The 16,311-nt window shown below is 42.1% G+C and overlaps 1 protein-coding gene across 9 annotated transcripts in view; it reads right to left on the bottom strand.

The window, feature by feature from the left end:
* chd3 (chromodomain helicase DNA binding protein 3) overlaps positions 1 to 16,098 on the bottom strand; it is a 48,315-nt gene extending 32,217 nt beyond the window's left edge. The window contains exons 1-23 of one of the 9 annotated variants that reach the window (XM_008435499.3): positions 15,513 to 16,098; positions 12,683 to 12,810; positions 12,413 to 12,601; positions 12,188 to 12,315; positions 10,640 to 10,878; positions 10,336 to 10,469; positions 10,070 to 10,205; positions 8,509 to 8,684; positions 7,299 to 7,568; positions 7,012 to 7,215; positions 5,931 to 6,154; positions 5,708 to 5,839; positions 5,405 to 5,504; positions 4,435 to 4,626; positions 4,147 to 4,344; positions 3,912 to 4,049; positions 3,040 to 3,161; positions 2,770 to 2,943; positions 1,805 to 1,946; positions 1,409 to 1,540; positions 1,152 to 1,269; positions 573 to 697; positions 257 to 488 (exon numbers count right to left, since the gene is read on the bottom strand). In XM_008435499.3, coding sequence (XP_008433721.3) covers positions 257 to 488; positions 573 to 697; positions 1,152 to 1,269; positions 1,409 to 1,540; positions 1,805 to 1,946; positions 2,770 to 2,943; positions 3,040 to 3,161; positions 3,912 to 4,049; positions 4,147 to 4,344; positions 4,435 to 4,626; positions 5,405 to 5,504; positions 5,708 to 5,839; positions 5,931 to 6,154; positions 7,012 to 7,215; positions 7,299 to 7,568; positions 8,509 to 8,684; positions 10,070 to 10,205; positions 10,336 to 10,469; positions 10,640 to 10,878; positions 12,188 to 12,315; positions 12,413 to 12,601; positions 12,683 to 12,810; positions 15,513 to 15,684 — 3,805 coding nt within the window. In that variant the 5' untranslated portion in view covers positions 15,685 to 16,098. The remainder of the gene's footprint in view (positions 1 to 256; positions 489 to 572; positions 698 to 1,151; positions 1,270 to 1,408; positions 1,541 to 1,804; positions 1,947 to 2,769; positions 2,944 to 3,039; positions 3,162 to 3,911; positions 4,050 to 4,146; positions 4,345 to 4,434; positions 4,627 to 5,404; positions 5,505 to 5,707; positions 5,840 to 5,930; positions 6,155 to 7,011; positions 7,216 to 7,298; positions 7,569 to 8,508; positions 8,685 to 10,069; positions 10,206 to 10,335; positions 10,470 to 10,639; positions 10,879 to 12,187; positions 12,316 to 12,412; positions 12,602 to 12,682; positions 12,811 to 15,512) is intronic. The other 8 variants (XM_008435506.3, XM_008435498.3, XM_008435502.3 and 5 more) reach the window with 8 other exon arrangements.
* Between the last annotated feature and the right edge of the window lie 213 nt (positions 16,099 to 16,311).

The following is a 16,311-nucleotide window of genomic DNA, read 5'->3' as shown; positions in this document are numbered from 1 at the left end:
GATTAATCAGAAAACAAAAATTGTTGCATTTTGCAGATTTTTCATTGAACTATTAAAGCTATTTTACATACTAGAGATACATTAAAACCATACAATTGTTGACTATACTTTAGTTAGCGATTAATCAAAGTGCTCGTTGACGACCTTTTTGATCGATTAATCACGATTAAACCGATTAATCGTTTCAGTTGATATAGTTTCAATCAGCAGAGCAAGCTTAGCTAAAACCACAGCCCGACACGCGTCATTTTCTCACCTTCTCCTTCATCCTTGAAGAGCTCCTCCGTCCCAAACTTGAGGATGTCATCCAGCTCCTGCTTTGTCATGGAGCCGGCCTTGGATCCCAGACCTGGCCGCACCACCAGGTGGGTCAGCATCATCTTCCTTTTGGCTACCTGGGTGATGCGCTCCTCCACGCTGGCTCGCGTCACAAAACGGTAGATCATCACCTTGTTGGCTTGCCCGATGCGATGAGCTCTGCTGAATGCCTGCGCGGGAAACAGCCCCGTTTCCGTTAAGGCGCAGATAAAGATGATACCGAAAACCTTCACTGCGGAGGAGCTGAACTGCACCTGAATGTCATTGTGGGGGTTCCAGTCGGAGTCGAAGATGATGACCGTGTCGGCCGTAGCCAGGTTTATGCCCAGACCTCCGGCTCTGGTGGAGAGCAAGAAGCAAAACTGACACGCCCCGGGAGCTGCAAGTGTGAGAGGGAGAAATAAATAAATAAAAAAAATAAATGTGGAGTGAATGCACTTTAAATACCAGCATAACTGGGATTGTATTCAACAGAAATAAAATGTGACAATGTGTGCAAACAGGCAGTATGAAGTTAAAATTTAAATAGTAATAAACACAAGACTGTATAATTGACTGACTGGATGTTTATTAAAACACTAACGTGTAAAGTCGTTTGATTTCAATGTTTTTTAACATGCTTGAAAAATACAGAAACCTGAAGTGAAACCTGGACGGAATTAAGGAACTGATTGAACATTTTTAATAAACACAGATCGGGACTTTATTTAAACGCAAAAAAGGGGATTTCTGTGTTGTTCTTCAAAACATTTGAACCTAATATTGTGTATCTTCTTATGTTTTATCACTACAGCCCTAATAATGATAATAATGATTCTCCTCTCCTGTCTTACCGTTGAATCTGTCGATGGCCTCTTGTCTCAGTGCGCCTGTGATGCCTCCATCAATCCTCTCGTACTTGTAACCCTCATAGTCCAGAAAATCTTCTAATAAATCCAGCATTTTAGTCATCTACAAAAAAAAAAGATACAGAGGAAATCTTTGATCGCCCATCCTGAAACTTCAGAGTGTGTTCATGAAGTTGCTCAGAAAACGTGCATGTGGTTGTGTTTTTTCGTGTTTATCCACGGTCTGTGTGTGTGTTTTCTACCTGTGAGAAGACCAGCACTCGATGCCCCTGATCTTTCAGCTTCCTCAGCATCTTCTGCAGCAGCGTCAGTTTCCCAGAGGCCTTGGTGAGGGCCGAGCCTTCGTACGCCCCACTGGGTGTTTTTTGGGCTTCCTGCAAGAACACGTGTAAAACAAAAGAGTTAACACTGGGGGACTCGTTTGAGTTTGCCGGCTGAATTTAGGGCATGAGAGTTGCACTACCACATCTCACCATAGGATGTTGCTATACAGCAAGTTCAGGTTTTTTTTTTAAAGTTATTTGCTCAAGAAAGTTGGTTATTTGAAAACAAACTTCAACTTTCTAGGCTTTCAATAGAGTTTTAATTTTGTATAAATGTTTCCTTATGTTCCGCCGTATCTATGTTTTCGCTCTCACCATGGAGGCGACAGGGAAGAGGTACGGGTGGTTGCAGCACTTCTTCAGGTCCATCATGATGTTGAGCAGAGACACCTGGTTTCCTCCGCCTTTCGAGTTCAGAGCCTCGAAGTTCTTGGTCAGAATCAGCTTGTAGTACTTCCTGTTTATCCCAAAGCAAAACGACAAAGCCATGAAATTAGGAAAAAAATAATCAGTGCAAAGCAAAACAAATTCTTTTAATGAGAAAATAACACTCAGGAAAAAAAAAAAAAAAGGACAATGAAATTTATGAATCGTGTTTAGTGAGAAGCACTCTAAGGAAGTCCTGTTAAATTCACTTTGCATTGATAAAAAACATGTCGAAAACTTTCATCCAGTTTGAATTAAATAATGTCCTAAAGACTATTTGTCAAGCAAACATTTTATTAAGTCCAAAGCTGAAATTTACTTCTTATGGAAATAAAAAAAACATATTAAATGTTTCTTTGAAATTCTCTAGCCTTAACTTCAAGTAAGATTAAAAAGTAGAGCTAAAAATGTTTACAACTGTGTAAGGACATATAAAAGAAATTTAATTAAATTTAATTCAGTGTGTGTTGGTGCCTGATATTTAATGGTGCTAGCTACACTGTAGCAAAGCGCATACAGCAAGTTAGTAACTAGTAGGCAAAAATGACTCTTTATAGTATGGACACAGAATAAAAGCCACAAATGTCTTGCCATAAGAGCATAACTACAAGATAATTTGGAAAGCAACAGTAAATAAAAACAACCATGTAGGTCTCCAACCACCTATTTAGGCATTAGTTTGGCGTGGAGTGTCTTACACAGTAACTCGAGGCTTATTTTCATTTCACATGTGTGCACCTTCTTACTGAGTCACGATCGCCTGTGACTGATGGTGCACACACACACACACACACACACGTACCGTTACACCCGTTGCGTTTAATTGTTAAACTAGTTATTTGTGTGAAGCGTACTTCTGCATGGGGCTCAGCTCCACTCTGACAATCAGCTCGGTCTTAGCCGGCATGTTCTTAAACACGTCGGCCTTGAGCCTCCGCAGCATGTGAGGCCCCAGCAGGTCGTGGAGCTTCTTGATCTGGTCCTCTTTGGAGATGTCGGCAAACTCTTCCAGGAAGCCCTCCAGGTTGCTGCGCGGAAGAAGAGAGTCGATATGAAAAACAGCCATCCGGCTTTAGTAACGGAGGGAGAAAGGGAAAACATTTGCTTAAGAAGAGGAGTCGTACTTGAAGCGATTCGGGGTGAGGAAGTTGAGCAGGTGAAACAACTCTTCGAGGTTGTTCTGCAGAGGAGTTCCAGTCAGCAGCAGCTTGTAGTCGATTTTGTAGTCATTTAAACGCCTGAAGAACTGCAAATATGGAAAGAAAGAACTGAGCTCTACTGATCATGTTACTGCAGAAAAAGACAAATCCGACTCCTATCGTCATTAACAAAAGAAGTCTTTCAGCTGTTTCTTAAGGAAAGATCATTTTTATCACACATCCTGGTTATAACAGACATACAACAATTATTTTAGGAATCGATTGTTCGGATGATTAATCAGATAAAATAGTGTGCACATTCAGCAGATTTTTCATTTAACAACTTAGGCCTTCTTTCGGCAATATTAGAAATACATGAAATGAATAAATAATACAGTTCCCTTTATAAATAAGAAAATAAATATTTTGTCCAAAATGCAATAACACAGCATTCTTTTAGTTTACGCTTGATCATTTGTAGATTATTTGACAAATTTTTGAATCAACCAATTTAATAATTGGACAGCAAAAGACACTTTAAAGGAGATTTTGTTTTTTACAGAATTTGAGCCAGGAGAAGCTAACAGCTTACCAAATGAGGAGTTCTAGGTGAATCATAATTACAGACAAGGGTTGTTGTTTTTTTTAAATGGGATGCAAACTTTCTATAATTTCTGTACAGTTTTGACTTAATTACTGGTTATGACCATGCTGCTCTTCAAAACCTGGCTTTCGTTTGAATCCATATAGCCTAGTTAACGATGAATCTAATACTAAATTGGTTGACCATTATTTCAACAAATAATGGTCAACAAATAACAAATGTTTCAGCCCGAGCATTAACAGAGCAGCGGCACCTTGGACTGGTTGTTTTTGAGGCGGTGAGCCTCGTCCACCACCAGACACGCCCAGTCGATGGACTTGAGCGCCGTCTGATCGATGGTCACCAACTCATAGGAGGTCAGAAGGACGTGGAATTTAATGGGAGCCTCACGCTGCAGTAAGGAAAACAACAGAAGAAGAACAAACTGATGCTTTTCTGAAAGGAAAAAAAAAAGTCAGAGTTGTTAGCAACCGTTAGCGCCGTCTCACCCTGAGTTTGAAGGCCTTCTTTCCGGCTTTGATGGAGTCGTCGAACGTGAACTCGTTCTCTCTGATGATGGCTCGGCTGTCTTTGTCTCCCGTGTACGTCACCACGTAAAAATCAGGCGCCCACATCTCGAACTCCCTCTCCCAGTTTATAATAGTGGACAGGGGTGCACTGACCAGGAAAGGACCCTTTGTGTGGCCCTGTGAGGAAAAAAAAACAAAAACAAGGACGGTGTTGGTGAATCGACAGAATCCGAAAACGCGATAAAGCAGAAACGATCCCAGCTGTACCTCCTTGAACAGTGAATAGAGAAAGACGATTGTTTGGATGGTTTTGCCCAGACCCATTTCATCGGCCAGGATGGTGTCGGTGCCCTGAGCCCAGGAGAAGCGCAGCCAGTTGAGGCCCTCCAGCTGGTAGAGGTGCAGGGTGCCGCCTGTCGCCGTGACGAAGTCGGGCTGCTCCTCGTACTTGATCGTTGGCTGGAGCAACGACAGCCAAGAAAACAGTGAGGCCATTTAACACCATTCTACAACGACACACTATTACGATGGTCAAAAATCATCAGGCTAAAAAAGTATCATAATCAATTTACAAGAAGCTTGGTTTCATACAGTTAAGTCATAACAGCTGTGTTCATCAACAATGTGGAAAAAAAGTACAGGTTCTCTCCAAATTCAAATTCTTTTCACATTTTCCAACAAGCAAGAATGCAAAGGTTCACTCTGACAGATGGCTCAGCAGAGTTTAGGTTTTAAATGTGAAAGGAGCTAAGGAATATAAGTATTTTCCATCGTTTTTTCAGACTTAGCTTTCCAGAGTTCTCAGTTATTTATCTTCTTTTTAATTATTACAATGACTTTATGATGAATGTTTCTATAGCAAACAGGCTTTAAATATGGAATATGCAAAGGAAAAAAAAGAGAGAAAGACAGACAAGTAAGAAAGATTGAAGAAATTAAATGATAATTAGAGATTGTGATTAAAACGTATGGTCTGAAAATGTTTCCGTAGTTCTCCACATCTGGAGGATAACCGTTTCAATACGTTCCAATACTTTCCAATACTTTTGTAGGCTGCGTCGAAACTCTGTGAACTGAATCTCGTCAGAATAGCCGGTCCGCATAAAATGAGGCAGAAATCATAACAGAATTAAGTTCTAAAAGTGTTTTCCTCTACAAATTTTGCAGAAAAAATGTAAAGAGTTCAGGAAGCAGACACTTTTTTTATTTTAGCAAACTGCGGCCACTGTTCACCTACATCTGTGAGTGGGGAGGGAAGAGACTCCTCCTCTTCACCGTCTCCCTCCTTGCTCGTCATCTTCCTGGGTTTATCGGGGTCTTCCTTCAAGATGTTGTCCCTGTTGAATGACAACAAAGACGTCATTAAGACTCTGGTGATTCTGCCTTAATTTCATCAAGAACAATTTGTAACATAGAGCAGAGTTAACAATGAATACGTTCATTAATCCCTTAATATAAAAAGCCTTTGTCTTTTTAAATCAGCTTTTGTGTATTTTCTTGCTTCTGAACCAGTGTGTTCAGCATGTCTGTGCAGTCCAACCTGTGTCTCCAGTAGTTGGCCTTGTGGAGTTCAAAGTCGGGTATATCCATGTCATCTCTTTCCCAGGTGCACTGGTCATAGGTCAGATCTTTCCACTTTACCAGGTAGTGGTACATCCCTTTTTTATCCACGCTGGCAGAGGGACATGTGGAGGACAGTGAGCAGCGTCTCGCACAGCCTTCTTCCTCGCCTCACACACTCTTGGAGGTGCAGTCGTCCCTACCTGTGGTTTATGATGCGATGAATCATCATCCACTCGGGCTTGATTCCGTACTTGTAGTATTTGTCTTCCAGCAGGGCGTAGTGGGGATCCTTGGCCCGCCTCTTCTCGCTCTTGCCCACTCCGTTCTCGTCCTCTGCGCCCGATCCGTAGTCCAGGCTGGGGGGCTCGTCCATGTCGGTCTTCCTCTGGTAGTTTCTGTACATCACCGAGTGGAAGATCTCCAGCTGAAAGACGAACACGAGTAATAAGAAGACGCCAGATTTAATCGCCGCTCATAGTTTGTTGTTCTTTCTGTAAATGGCATGCTTTTAGAGATTATATATTCCAGTTAATGATTAATCAATTAGTAAATTAGATAATCATAATTATTTTAAATCATGATTAATCCTATTAATTGTTTCAGCCCTGCTCTTCTGTAATTTAAATCCTATGCAGATGTTAAAATGTTCCAGTCAAAGTTCAAATCTACATCTAATTTAAAGTATATGGGAAAATGTGAGACTTGCTGGCGCTCCTCATACAGAGTCAAAGGGTATTAATACTTTTGCAAAACTCGAGTGTATGTTTGCTGTGATCATCAGAGATCAACTTCTTCATCTTTGGGTATTATTTTGTGTCATATTATGGATTTTTTGGAGTAAAAAGCTGTTTTAGGCTAAACCACCAGGGGGCACTAGGAAGCCTCCAATAGCTGGAGGGAAAATGAGAAGAAAAAATCGAAATATATATCAATAAAAAAAAAAATCATACATTTTTTATCAGAATTTTTGTATCGGAAAATGTAATCTGTTTTTCAATCGTTATTATAAAATATAAGTACAAAATAATTCATTGAATTTATCAAGCTGCTTTGCTTCTCAAACTAGAATGGCTAATGTGAAATGGACAAGTTTCTAACAACAAAAAGACAGAAAGAACCGTCTAGGAGACTTGCTGTGAAGAAAACTGCTGCAAAACATGCTGAAAATTCACGGCCAGATGAAATCAGAATGTATGAGGCTGTTTTTACGTTAAACAAACTTAATAATTATTCAATAGACAATAAAAGCCAGAAACATGATCCTAGAAGTTGATGTCCCACCTGCAGCTCAGTGATCCAGGTGCAGTGCCAGTACGACTGGCTGGTTAGCTTGACGAAAAACTCCCTCTCAGCTCTGCCCTTCATGGGCGGCAGCGGAGGGGCATCGGGAGGAGCGTCCGGGGGCAGCGGGACGGGAATGGGAGGAGGAGGCTCGCCCCACCTCCAATGGAGAATCTTCTGGACCCTCCCTTTGATTGGCGGGCACTGCAGCGAGGACACATGTCAAAAATGGAATCTCAAAAGTTCTTCCTTGAGTTAAAAAAGCAATTCGTGCGACGTGAACTGACCGTGCACCGCGGACAGAGCCACTCCCCGTTGGGGATCTCGGGCAGCGGGGGGTTCAGACAGTGAATGTGGTAGGAGGACGTGCACGTGTCGCAGCACAACAGCTCGCCGCCGTCCTTGCACACCCGACAGAACTCCATGTGGTCGTCCTCCTCCTCCTCCGCACCGGCGGGAACCCCGATGCTGACCTCGGATATCACTCTGTCCTCGCTGTCCTCCTCGAAGTCCTCAAAGTCTTCGTCTTTCGCCTCCCATTGGATTCCCTCTTTTTCCTGCATGAAGAACAAAAATAAATAAATAAAATGACATAAAAGGTAATTGGGGTCATTTATATCTCTTTACTTTAACCTGGTAGTAGAGAGAGGAGGAAACTGAGAGCGACAGGCTCAAAGGGTTCAGCCTCTAGGGCAAAAAGAGCCTGGGCTACAGCTGAGATGCGCTGTTCTCTTTAGTGTGAATGTGAGTGGGACATGAGGTGTCAGAGAGTCGGACTCAGGAGACTCTGTGAGGAGTTCATGAAAAATAGATCAGTGCTTCATGTCAAACCATCAGGAGGCTCAGTGTATGAAAAAGGACTGACAGTCATGTAGCGCCTGCCTCCTGCGACCCGTTTCCCTGGTCAAGTGTCTCGGAGTGCAACCAAACGATGCAGCAGGTGCACATGGGAAGTAGTTTAACCACACTGTACAGCCCCACCTCCGAGCTCTATCAGTTTAGTTTTTCTTTGGGCCGTTAGAATATGCACAAGTTAGTTTAGCACCAAAACGGGAGGATGTCTTTTGTTTGCCAAATGTCCGGAGTGAAGACAGGAGCTTTTAGTAAAATGATTTTTTTTAACCACTTTGTGAACTCGTAACATCAGATTAAGTTAACTTTTGGTCTTCATCTAAGTTGTAAGAGATATTTAGTCATTGTTTTGTATTCCTATTTCTGCAAGAAATAAAGTACATATATATTTTTTCCAAACAATCAAGTCTGAAGTGCGCCCAAGAGAAAACCAGCTGTTGCCACCCAAGGCTCTTCGTGAAAAATTTTGGTTTTGGAACCAAAGAAGGCTGCGACAGACTTCTCTATTTTAATCTCCCCTGATTTCGCATCAAGTAGAAACTGAGCACTAGAAATAAGGATTCGTTAAGGAGTGATGTAGCTTAGAGGTGAATAAAGATCTAGAGAATACGAGCAGACGATCCTCTCTCCGCAGGTTGTACTCACACAATGCGGGCAGCTCCACTTGCCCTCGGGGGCCTTGTCCAGCTCAGGCTCGAGGCACACGAGGTGGTACGCTCGAGGACAGGTGTCGCACAGGATGATCTCTCCTCCCTGCTGACACACCTCACAGTAGTCCTGGTGATCCGTCTCATAGCCATCGCCTTCTTCCTCGCCTGGAACTGGAAACAGAACCACATCAAAATAAACAAATATACACATAGAACAAATTTATTTATGAAAGACATGAGGTGTCTTTAAAGCAAATGCAATAATATTATCATCTAAAATATAAAAAATCCACACAGTAATTGTGTCTATAGTTATTCAAGTAAATATGTGGACCTTATTTGTAAAATGTGTCAGAAATGTATTAATTTTTTAACTAATTCTTTCTCAATGGTCTTTTTAAGGTAAATGTATAAAAGAAACATGAGGCATTAAAAAAAAAAAAAAAAAAAAAACGCTTCCTGAGAATACACTTTAAATCTCAAGGTCACAAATGTGACATCTTCTCAATCAGCAAGGGTTTAATAAAGTTTAGACGTGAACCAAAAGACAGAAAAAAGTGCTTCGTTTAACTGAAACATAAAACAAAATAAAAAATAAACACTTAGGTAACTGTCCACAAATTGCCAGGCAAACATAAAAAAAAGACCATAGGAAAATGTAAGCGGATGACAGAATAAAGTACCCATTGAAGGTCTAACCAGGTCAGTGAATGTGAGCCTGTTTTTCAGCTAGAACTCATTTAGAACTTGGTAAAATATTGAAGACTCAACGGAAAGACGAATAAAGCTGAGGATGCACGACTGCAGTTTCTGCTACTTTCAACAAGCAGCCAAATGGCTAAATTATTACAATAACAAGAAAGTATTGTGATTTTTATAGAAAGTATTGTGATCTGCAGGCTGGCTTCTCATGTAGCCAGCCTGCAGTCTGCTGCTTAACAGAAATGCAGCTTCGTACAGGTTGGGAAAAAACAAACGTCGTCCAGCCAACTGGTGATAAATTTGCACTTAAACCAGAACAAACGCAAAAAAGACAGTTTAGTAGTCACTTTTTTTAGCTAGTTAGTTTTTTTCCTCTCTCTATTTCCATTGCAGGGATCAGAACCAATAGTTCTTGCTGATATAGCTGCTAATATATCTTTGCTTAGCTGGTAAGGGCTTATTAGCAGCTAGTTACCAGTAGCTTCAACCAACGCAATGAAGAAGCGAGTCAACACGACAGAAAAGCCTCACAAGAAAAAAAAAAAAAAAACTACATAGAATATGAGATTAAATAGTCCTCCCACGACAAAATTTAAGACCTGTTATTAACGCATTTAAGGCCAACTTATCTTTTTCCCCCCCCAATAATTTAAGACATTTGAAGGCCTTAATTTTAGATGCTTGAATTCAATACTATTTAAAACTTTTACACCCTGGTGTAAGAATTACAATGTCAAATATTTTTAATGCAGAAACTCCAAACTCTAAATTCACTATAAATTGTAAAAATGATAAATTGTAAAAATAAAAAAATAAAAAAATATATGTGGCATTCATTTAACAAGCAGGCTCACTCTTGCCTTTCTTCTTCTTCTTCGCAGGCCGTCCCCGCTTGTTCTTTTTCACCCGGCCAGAGCTGTCGGAGCGAACGGAGGAGCTGTGAACGCTGGAGTCCTCCTGCTCGGACTCTTCCTCATCCATGTCGTCGCTCTAAGAGGGGAGAAAAAATAATGAGGCAACAGAGTGAATGGAGGAAAAGAAGGGGGGTGAGCGCTCCAGTAACACAAAAGGAAGGCAAATTATCTCCATCAGTTAAGCAGAATGTAAACATCGGACTCACAGAGCAGCTCTTCTTCCTCTTCCCAGCTATTGGTAATAGCTTAATACGGATGGGAGCCATCTTTTTAGCCTTAGATAGGGCTTTCTTCTTGTCAGGCACTCTAGGACTTTTACTGCGCTTTTTATAACCTGGACCTGCACAGATAATTAGATCAAATCCAAAGTGAACTGGAAATGTATTGATCAACCACTATGTGGACAGTGTCAACAACAAAGTGGGTACAGAAATTGGATGAATCCTTCATCTTTACGCGACAAAAACAACACTAAACGGACACTAAAGAAGATCTTAAGCTACCGCTGACCTTTGCCCTCTTTCGTCTTGGCCTTTCTAATGGGCGGCGGCTGAGGCGGCGGCTCGGGCGAGGCGGTCGCTGCAGAGACCTGCTCGGCGACAGCGATGGCAGCGGCGGCAGCGGCGGCCGCGACGGCAGCGGCGTTGCCCTTGAAGGGGTTGTTGGAGCTGAACTCCCTCCACTTGGCTCCCAGGATGGTCATCATCTTCGACATGGGGATCTTCGGGTTCTTCTTGGCTATCATCGGCCTGGGAGGAGTCGCAAGACACGCGGTCATCGGGAGCTCAAACCATGTCCTCCGACTGTGTGGCTTTACGCTGTGTCAGCAAACTCGGCTTTGGCTCGGTCAAATCAAGACAACCAAATCTCAAAGGCCGCAAGAATCCCCAACGTAAACTTGGTACTGTAGATTATTTACGGTGCCAGAGTCAACACACGTATGAGCTACCCACAGAGCCTGAGGCTCAGGGTGTTTTTCACACAGTGTTGGTAACGCTGCCCCACAAACTCAACAAGCTGGCCTGATACAGTTCAACAGGAAGTCAGGAGCAATTACCAGAAGTTCACTTTGGTAGCCTCATTTGGTTACATAGTGAGCAGTAAAGCTTTGCAATAGGATTACACACTTTTATATCACTGCTTGTTGCGGAGGCAGAGCTGTAATTTTTTACTAATTTCATTCCAAACTGCTTAAACAGAGAGCAAGTTATCAGGTCACAGCAGGACACAGAATCTCTAGTTGATGTAGTTAAACAAGACACAGCGAGTAAATAGCATCTTTTTGTTTTTGTTTTTCAATGTCTTTGCATAATTTGGAGTGTTTATAGTCAAACTCTTGTTTAATGCAGCCATGTTTGAGTTTGTTCTTGTTTCTGTTATCAACCTACCTTAAATCTACCCATTAACAGGTGCGCCGGAAGATACATTTTTCCAGAGAGAGATGTAGATCCAGTGGTTAAATTAAGACAATATATTAAATAAAGTTTCACATGCATTTGTTTTCTCCATGTCACGCATAAGATTAGCTTGAAAAGCATTAGATGAGCTACGCCTTTACTGCCAAAAATGTACCCGCTCCAACACAGAAACACAAAACCTAACAGTAGCATGATTCAGCCATGTTTTTAACAAGTCGCTTATTGAATGTCAAATGGCTTATAACTTCCTGCCGTAGCTAGCTGTGCTGCACTGCAAAGGTTAAATTAGTCTTCAAAAGAATAGAACCGATCAGCTTTTTGAGTATTTCTTGCTTAAAATAGAGCTAAAGATTCAATATAATATTGAAGGAAATCTTTGTAACTCATCATTGTTAAACTGGTGAAATACTGATTCAGGTAAGAATTTGCAATAGTGTTTTCAAGAATGTTTGGGACTTTTTAGGACTAACAGCTGGAGCGTGAGGTGTTGAGGTTTAAGCATTTTAATGGTTCAACCAACATAACTGAGAAAGCACACCGGGTATAACTCACTCAAAGCGCCCTAGCCGGTCTTGATGTCGCCCACACTAGCAACCACAAGCTCAATGTTAATCCTCGGCAAGCAGACAAGAATCCATACCTCATAAACTGGCTGAAGGCTTTGTAATTTGTGAGCTCCCTGTAGTCATCTTCTGTGAAGGTATGATCAACATCCTCCAGGCCCCACTCCTTTGCCAGCTGGGCAGACGTTTTCTGCTCTATCGGCTGCTGAGAGGAAACCACCAATCGAACAAAAAAATTATTGTTTTTTTCCCCAAGACCGTTTACTACTACTGTGCAAGTGAAGCAAATCAGGGATCTTTACTTTTGTTGTTTCCTCCTGGCTACTTTCTCGGTCCCCGTCATCTTTTTTCTTTTTCTTGGTTTTCTTCTCCTTCCTTTCTTTGTGTTTCTTCTTTTTCTTTTTCTCGCCAGAGCCATAATCGCTGGCGATGCTGTCTGAGTTCTCACCATAGTCTCTTTCTCTGTCTGAGATTCGCTCTACATCGCTGTCCTGAGGGGCAGATGGGATTTTTTTTTTAAGTTAGAATAGTGAATAGTGACAAAACCCACACATGTAACCCATTAAACTTACAATCTTCTTGCGTTTCTTTGTTTTGGCAGGTTTCCCCTCTTTCTCTTTCTTCTTTGTGTCCTTCTTCTTCTTGGGCCGGCCTTTCTTCTTGCACGGGACCTCGCGGTCCGATATCTCCGGGTCTTCGTCTGGGTTCAAGAGAGCGCAGAAATGAACAACGGCTAACAAACTGAGCTAAATAATCTTGTCAAAACGCTTCCCAGTAAACCGACTAATCCCTGCTGATTATAATTGCCCTCAACAAAAGACTGAATGATAAAGCTGCAGAGGTCTCAGTGACCTTTGACCTTATCTGAACGGTGACAATTGGTGAATTACCGTAGTAAAATTGGGGAGCTCCAAGGAGACCTGACAGCTGGTACAGATGCTACAAGTCAGGGATTATTGGTTTATGAAAATACACTTATTAATTACCAACAGAGCCTTGCTAAGATATTGTCAGGTTATAACAACAAAATTTAATATACTTTATTGACATAGCTAAAAGAACATAAACTAGTGCAAAATTGTAAAGTGACAGAAAAAGCATACATGGTTTTCAAAAACTTTTGAGTAAATCTGCAACTTCCTGGAGATGTCAACTAATTATTAAGCAGGCACATCTGACCTTTATTGAACAGCTATTTTTTGGGAGTCTGCAAAAAAAAAGAAGAAAGAAACTGGGTGGAGGTTTACCTTTGAGGAGTGCAATAACTATAATGATTTAAATCAAATTATATTAATGTGATAGAATAACTCAGTTGAATGTAAAAGAGGCTCTGAGCCAAGACTGACTGTGGTTCATTGATACTTTCCGACTGAGCTTGGGCTTTGTTGGAAAGAAGAACAATAAAAGTTTCAGTCTATATGTGCAAAAGCTGGTAGAGACAACCCTGAGGATCTGCGGGGGAAATTGCAGCAAAAGGTCTATGCAATACTTTATGGTGGTCTGCCACATAAAATCCTATTAAAAATATTGAAGTTTGTGGTTGTAACATGACAAAGGGTAAAAAAAAGTTACTTTAGCAAGATACTGTTTAATGTTTGTTTTACTTATATTCATAAAATTTGATTGGTAAAAAGAAAATCTGACAAAATTTGAAAAACCATAAAACTTTTAAAATAAGGAAATTCTCATCATTTTTAAACTGTGAAGACAGGGTGAGACTAAATAAATCTCTTTTTCCCTTTCAATGAATAAATTATGTGAAAATGTCTGACCGTTCTACCACTCAGTTTTACCATTTAACCTGCAATCTGACCTGGGTTTTATGCAGGGAGGAGAGCCACAGATAGGCAAGTGGAGATAGCTGCCTCTATTTAAACAAGAAACAAGCAAAGCGTTAAAGCGCAGCCAAAATACTGGCTGCTTGATAAGCTAGGTCAGTCAGATTTTATTGTGTGCCCGCCTTTGTTGGTGCGCAGCAGCAACAACAGCCTCCCTCCACCTCCTCCTCACTCCGGAGCCTCCGTGATTCCCGCCTAGCCGTGCAGCAGTGCGGTCCGCCGACGAAACGCCGGGGGGCGGCCGCTGCACGCACGCAGGGCTCGGTGATTCAGAGAGGCCCACCAGTGCAATGAACTGGAACGACTCCGGCAATTCCCAATGGAGATGTGGGGGTAGCGGTGGTGGAGAAGAGGGGACCGAGACCACCGCTGTGGCCGCTGAGAGAGGTCGCCTGCGGGTTAAAGTCCTCGACACAAACACTCATTTATCCGTCTGGCACGGTTCCGCGGCGATAAAGACAAAGCAATGGAGGACTGCTCCGTTATGTTCATTCATGAAATTAGAACCATCCTAGCTTGCCAAAACGGCAACATTTGCTCTCTTTTTTTTAACATCCAATAACGTGTTAGTACAAATAATAAACTCATTTTCATACGGAGTTTAATAGTTAGCTCACCTTAATTAATTATTTAAAACAAATATGTATCTTTGTTCCCTTTACCGTTACAAGCTGGCCAGCCGACCGTTAGTTCACGTTCAGTGCAAAGTGCAAGTTCACTGCCAGGAGAAACTTCCAGAATAATCACGTTCAGCTAGTCAATCACAGAAGCTAAAGCCACACTGTCGTTCAATCTAACGTCTAATAAAGTCGCCATTAAGTTGTGTTAAACAGAATTGGACAGGCATTTACAAGAAAGCCTCGTTTCGACCTGTATGTCAGAGGACGATACGACAGAAATACTGTGGGGGATAGTTTCTGCCTCGTTTGACTGCACTGCGAAACCAGCTCCTCGGGTATCAAATACATGTAGCCTCCGGCGGGGGAGTCCATGTTTGTTTTGTTTTTGAAGCAGCTTTTCTACACCTTCGGGGCGACCTTATTACCCTGCGGTAGCCCGGCGTCTTCATTTGCATGTGTCCCCCTGTCATGTCAGGGAGCTGCTGTCACAGCAAAGAGGTGGGGGGGGATTTAACTGCAACTTTCTGGAGGATGGCTCTGCGGGCTCGCTGTGGCGAGTTTGGCTAAACTTTGCAGGGAGATGAAGAGGTGAGAAGGAGGAAGTGGATGACGGGGGTTTGTCGTCCCTTCTACTTTATATCTAGCTGCAAATATGGCACCCAATTCACATTTAGGTTCTGCAAACTATTTCGTGTTGCGTTTTTTGTGTGCGCGCGCACCCGAGCTACTTTACTGTACAGTCCAGGACATGGATAGAGATAGCTCAGATAACAAGGCTACTTCTGTAATTAAATTTAAAAAAAAAAAACAATCTACAGCCATTAAAGTGAGTTTTATTATTTCGTGTGATGTTTTTCGCGCGTTCCCGATCGCGACCTGTCCGCCTGTCTTTTTCCTCCCTTTCTTCTTCTTCTTTTTCTTTTTTAGCAGCTAGTCTATCGTACCTGGCGCGGCTGGTGGTGTTGCAGTTTCCCGAGGCGCCGCCGGCGAGTTTATGTCGCTTGCGTTCTCGTCCAGCGCTCCGTCGTCCTCGTCGTCTTCTTCATCAAAATCTCCTCCCTCGGAATTAACCACCATGCCCTCGTCTTCCTCGCAGGAGCGGAGAGGAGAGGACATTATTATATTCCTGCTGTCATTGGCGGCTCCGTCCTTGTGTTCAGTGTTTAAAAAAAAAATAAAACACAAAACAACGAAGCTGTAATTCTTGCAGCGGATGGAGTGTTATTTATTTAATATTCAAATCGGCACGGGAGAAAAGTAGGGGGGCGTTTTGGAATATTTTACACTAAGGCAGAGCAACAAAGATGGCCGCCCTCTTATATTTATTTTTTAACAACCCCCCCAATAAGAAAAAAAATCCCCTTACATAAAAAATGGCTGACTATATTATTTCAGAACGCACCCCCTCCCTTTTTCTCTATCTCTCTCTCTCCGTCTCTCTCCCTGTGCGCGCCCCCCTCCCTCGTTAAAAACGTACACATTGTTACAAGGAAAAAAGGGGTGTGTGAGTGCATGTAAGTTACATTGTTACTTGTTTGTTTCTTCTCGGTCTGCCCCCCCCCCCCAATTTTTCTCCCTCTCTTTCTCTCTCCCAAGTCCGGATCAGTCACGAATCCGGATCTGTCAGTGTCACTGCCAAGATCACACACACCGTCTGCAATGCAGAGCCCGACACAAATATATCAAGTATATTCTCCTGAGCACCCCTACCACCGCTGGATATAATAAAATATATTTTGGAGC

This window comes from Poecilia reticulata, chromosome 18 (genome assembly GCF_904066995.2).
Source record: "Poecilia reticulata chromosome 18, P_reticulata-male-v2, whole genome shotgun sequence".
In the NCBI taxonomy this organism is placed as follows: Eukaryota; Metazoa; Chordata; class Actinopteri; order Cyprinodontiformes; family Poeciliidae; genus Poecilia; species Poecilia reticulata.
This window is presented reverse-complemented; position numbering and strand designations above follow the sequence as displayed.